At 34.5% G+C, this 5,286-nt stretch overlaps 1 protein-coding gene across 1 annotated transcript in view; it reads right to left on the bottom strand.

Annotated features, from left to right (window-relative positions):
• Positions 1 to 4,266: 4,266 nt before the first annotated feature.
• The window catches only part of SLITRK6 (SLIT and NTRK-like family, member 6), a 6,839-nt gene continuing 5,819 nt past the window's right edge, over positions 4,267 to 5,286 (bottom strand). The window contains 1 exon segment of the mRNA XM_010190834.1: positions 4,267 to 5,286. This exon segment is cut by the window's right edge and continues 30 nt beyond it. Coding sequence (XP_010189136.1) covers positions 4,645 to 5,286 — 642 coding nt within the window. The 3' untranslated portion in view covers positions 4,267 to 4,644.

Here is a 5,286-nt window from a genome sequence, read left to right as displayed (position 1 = left end):
TGTCCAAGATGGAAATTCATTAATGGAAATGTAGCTGTTCTGTGTTGGGGAGCACAAGGGAAGACAGATATACCAGTCTTCAGAATGTTTCTCAGCTGATCTTTTGAATTAAGACGTGTTTTATCCGTCTGTTCTTTTTTTTCCCCTCATGATGATTTCAGTGCATCTATATTAAACTTGTAGGCTGTGTTGGTGTCACTGATAAAGTACAATGGTCTAGGCAATTACATCAACAGAATTATAATCCAGAATGTCTTCTGATGATGACTTTGACATTCAGTCTCCATCTTTCCCTTGCCATTATTTCTTTATCCTGTGAAATAATACTTTATTTGTAATAAATAACCTTTTTTCTTAACAAACTAGAAATGGATCTTCATAAGATGGTTTGCTGTCCCGAACATCTTTTCAGTGTAGCATACTATAAAAGCAGTAGTTTCTATGTAGGTAAGTCGGTAAGTGGCAATTCTATTTCATGTCATGCTGGGGACTACTTTGTCTCGCAAAGGAGGGGCAAAATATGATCGTCAAATTCCAATCAGAGAAACAATGACTGCAGGTGAAAAAGTTTTGGATTCCAATCTGGTAGCTTTAACATATCAAGGACAGAAAGTATAAACTCATTTTCAGTCTGGAATTTGATTACAAATGGTTGATCTTTCATTCCAGTGGGGAAAAATATCTGAAAAAAATGGACCATTTCTGAATAGACAAATACCCTACTTTATGTGCAAATTTACAGGTACTGGAATGGGTTTTGGGGGTGGAATGGTCTGTTTGGTTTTTTTTTTCTGTTCAGAAGCACGGAGAGGCATCATTGCAGGTAAAACATTCAAGTATCAGTACTAAAAGTCTGTGTAAAAACCACTGGTAGCAGGATGAAAAAAGAAAAATAAATACTTTGACTTTTATGGCTTTTATGAACAGTTTAAAATGAAAAAGTGCAATAATTGTTTTAATATATGTTTATTTAGTGAACAGTTCTATAGTGTTATTTAATATATTTCTTCACTCAAATGTGAGAGGAAAAATGTTACAGTTGGTTACCTTGAGGTACCCTAAAAACAACATAGCTGCCATGTACATCAGTGTGCTTAACAAAGCACTATTCTTGCACTATTGTGCTGACAGGAGAAAAAAAGTTTCGCTTTGTTGCAGACTGTGAAACAAGTTTTGCTTTTCAACATCCACTACTTTAGCTAAGTGAAATGTATCAAACCACCTAACTGTGTCTGTCATTGGAAAAAAAAAAAAAGAATTTTATTTTTACCAGAAAAAAATTACCTCTCCCAACTTACCACAAACACTGATAACATTAGGCACACATTTCTAGGTGTTATAATGAAAATGTTCTAAGGAAGTTTTAGGAACAGATACTGCATCCTTATTTCTATGTATGTTATACCTTCCTCATATTAATCAGCAGATATTGATATTTTTCAGCTGAAGAATAATCATACAAGGCCATATTATTATCCCTTTTTGTTGTGGCTGTATAAGGTTTCCTTATAGCTGGAAAAATCACTGCCTGAAAGGCAGACTCTTGTCTCCTCATCATACAAACTTTCATTATGTGGCAGTCCACTTGAGACAGATGATAGGAAAGTGGGTAACATATGCCAGATTCTACTGATTTCTGGATACTGCAAAACCACTTGCAGTGTTACAGACTGTCACAGAATACAGTTGCCCTTGTATATAATGAATGAAGTGAATATCCCTGCTGAGGTAAAGCTAAAAGCTACAGCTCTCTTTAATTCTTCTGAGCAATGTTCAGATACAGCTGTAAAACTGAGTTGCTTTGACATGAATTTAGCTCACTTTTATTTCTGATGCTTTGAGACTGTGATGAAGAAGAATGTTTTGCCACACAATTGTCCACAACATTCTGCCAAGTAACTGTTAACAGTTAAGCAAAGTGACATCTGTGCATGTGGCAACTGTCTTTAGTCTGAAGCTATTTCTCTTAAACCTAAGCCTGAGGGCCTGAATCATCATTTCTTTGCATCTTGCCAATTGCAGGTTATTATTTTTACACCAATTTTTTACTAATGAATATAACTACTGAAATGAAAGACACTGAAATGCTAAACCCTATTATCAAGTAACATGTATGTTTCTTTGTTAATCTACATTCATTTGAGATCTCTGAGAATTTGAAAAGGAACAATACTAGTGGGTCTGATTCAATACTCAGAGATTTCTAGTATGATTTCCATTGACTGAATTCAATTTTTATTTGAATCTTAATTATTTCAAACAATAAAGTTATTTATTTATAGATTTTTTTTTCCGTGTGAAACTGAATCATTTAAATGTTGACACCTAGTGTCATTTTGATTCTCTAAGCCATCCTCCAGATCAAGGCATGAGTTTCCACAGGTTTTATGGCATGTCCATGAAGCCCATTCATATTTCTTGAATATGTAAAAACAGATAAAATAATACTAGATATCTAAGCATATGCAGAACTATTATAGCTGCATTTTCTCTTTTGTCTCACTTTTATCCAAAGAGCATTATCTTGTCCGGAATAAAGATAGCAATGAAACAAATATGTTATCACCAGGTTTACTCTTTCTAATCCTTCTAAACACACAGGTTTTCTGAACTAAATTATTATCAGTCATAGAAAGACGATAAAATACTTATTCTCTAATAACTGACATTGTGATTTTTGGAAGCCAGCAAGTTTGGCTTCCATAGCAAATTGATGATACCTCAAAATTATTAATAAAGAAGTTAATTTGTTAACAGAGACAACATATGGTCAGATTCTCAAATAACAAAAATCAGGATAGCACCATCAAAGTCATTATTTCTATGCAAACTTAAACGGACTGAGAATGTGACTTTCATATGTAGAACAGGAAAATTTTCTGTCAGAAAGTTATGTACAAAGAATATGAAGAACTCACATTCATATATACAAATAGGTAAGACATCAACAGTAAGCTGAACTAAAGAATATATCTTTTTACTTTGAGTTTATCAAGACATCAATGCTAAGTTTAGCATACATATGTAGACAAATAGTAATTAAGCTGATCTTTTGCTGTACAAATAGAAATTTGAAAAAAAGAGTTCATGCATAGTCAGTTTACAAAAGATTTGCTTAGAGAAAGATAAATGAAGGTCAGAATTTGTGTTTTGACATCATGTCACTCATGCACAGAAATCGAATGGTCTTACTGCACTCTGGACAAGATGCTTCTGTCCACATGACAAGTGTGAGAAGTACTGTGTTCAATTCCCAAACAGTTCTAAAATTGTGCATGCAGAAATTGCTGCCCTCTTTAAAAAGTGAACTTCAAAAAAAACATGTTTAAAAAACTCTTTATTTCTTTTTTTCATTGCTAGAGAGCAGTTCTTTGATTTGCTTGGAAGGCAGGAAGTAATAAGTTTTTTCTTTATGTCTAAGTTGAAAAAAAAATACAAAATTATACAGAATAAATAGTAAATATAAATCCAGCTAGAATTTGTTGCAAAAATAAACCTGCAGTGTTCTATTTCTTTAACCTATTTTTCCCAGCATACTTTATTTTCTTCTAATTTCAGAAAATATATCATATTTTTGTACGAACAGCTAAATATTATTCTTCTTCCTCGTGTGTGTATTGTTGCAGTTATTCTGTCTAGGAGTTGCTTTTGGGTAGGGTGCAAAAGGACCTGTATTTGCGCTTGGAAGTTCTTAGCCACAGCAATCTCATTTTCACCAAGAATATTTAAAGCCAGCACAGAAGTCATTTTTATATATATAGATATGTAAAAAAAATCAAACTTATTAAACACACTAACATATTTACAGCTGATTCTCAGTAGCTTTTCAAATTGCCCAGGAATATGAGTTGAAACACCAGTGACGCACAAATATTTTATAGCAGCAGCTCAAGAAAAGATTGTCCAAACTTAGGTAAAGCTATCAGATAGGAAAAGCAGCAAAAGGCTTGCTTTTTTGTTCGCTGAAGATGTTGAGTAAACATAGTTACATATTTTTCCTTCCACATACTGATACAGAATGCTCATAATGAAGTCCCATGTAAAATACTTAAATATTTGCAGGCTCTGGGTGCATTCAAAAAAATCTTTTGTTTTTTATTTTTTTTTAACTGACATTTAGTATGAGAACAATTCAACTCCTTTCATATTTATTATAAGTTTATGTTAGGTGTAGTTGTAGACAATGGTCATGTGTGCAGTGCATGTGCTAACCTAACCAATACACTTTAACCTTATAACTACAAACACAGGTGTTGTTTGGTTTTGTTTGTTGTTTTTGTTTTTAATAATCTAATTAAACTGAGGGAAAAAAGAAAGATTAAAGGTAACAGTTATTTTTCCATAGGTTGAGTACAGAATGGAAAGTGCCATACACACTTTTTTAAAACGTTAAGGAATATTGCAATAAGCAATCTTCCTCCCACAGTTCAAACACACAAAGTTCACATTTGACTTGGAGTGAGACATATTGCCTGTACACAACCTCATGGCTTCCCACAGTGATCCCTGAGGGTTTTTTTGCTAGGATTACTGCTGTGCTTAAGTTCTGACTGTTGACATGTTATTATAAGGCACTTTTATTTACAACGGTTCCAACTTAAAATAGAATTACAGGAATTCAGTCAAGCCCAAGGTATTATCACTTCATGTTTGCTGCTCTAGGACTTCCAAGTAGTCAGGCTCAGCATGTAAATTAGCTTTGAGTTCAAAATATTCATTTTTAGTTTGTTCTAGAAAAACCTTTCTTGGCCTGGAGTACATGAGTGTCTCCATTAGCTTCAGCTCCTCATGTGTTCCAGGATAATGAACTTCCATGTCAGGCTGCAGGTGAACAATATTTTTTCTTAGGTACTCTGTGATCCCTAGTTGCTGCAGTTCTCTCTCTTTTTCAAGAATGTTTCTATACAAGCAACTGGCATCCTGAAAAGACAGAAACTCAGCAGATTGATCTGTAGCCTTATATTTGACATTTGGACCTGTAAGAGGTGAACCGTTCTCTCTTTCCAGGAGACTCTGACGGAGATGTTTGGAATCATTAGCTTCCTTCTCACTTCCCTCCTGCTGTTGCTCACTATGCTTAGGGCTGAAGGATGGGCTGCGGTAGACCTGAACCATGGGAGTAACCATATGTTGCTCATAAAGAGTTGCAGCTGGGCGTTCAGTTGTGTGGTGTGTTGTCTTATGCCCATACATGCTGTACTGAAGGTGAACTGGGCTGCTATCCCTCATTTGTTCATCTGCTTGTTTCTTTTTACATCTTCTTCGCCGATGCAGAACAAGAACGAC

The sequence above is a fragment of the Mesitornis unicolor genome, unplaced genomic scaffold (assembly GCF_000695765.1).
Source record: "Mesitornis unicolor isolate BGI_N332 unplaced genomic scaffold, ASM69576v1 scaffold7178, whole genome shotgun sequence".
NCBI classification, from domain to species: Eukaryota; Metazoa; Chordata; class Aves; order Mesitornithiformes; family Mesitornithidae; genus Mesitornis; species Mesitornis unicolor.
This window is presented reverse-complemented; position numbering and strand designations above follow the sequence as displayed.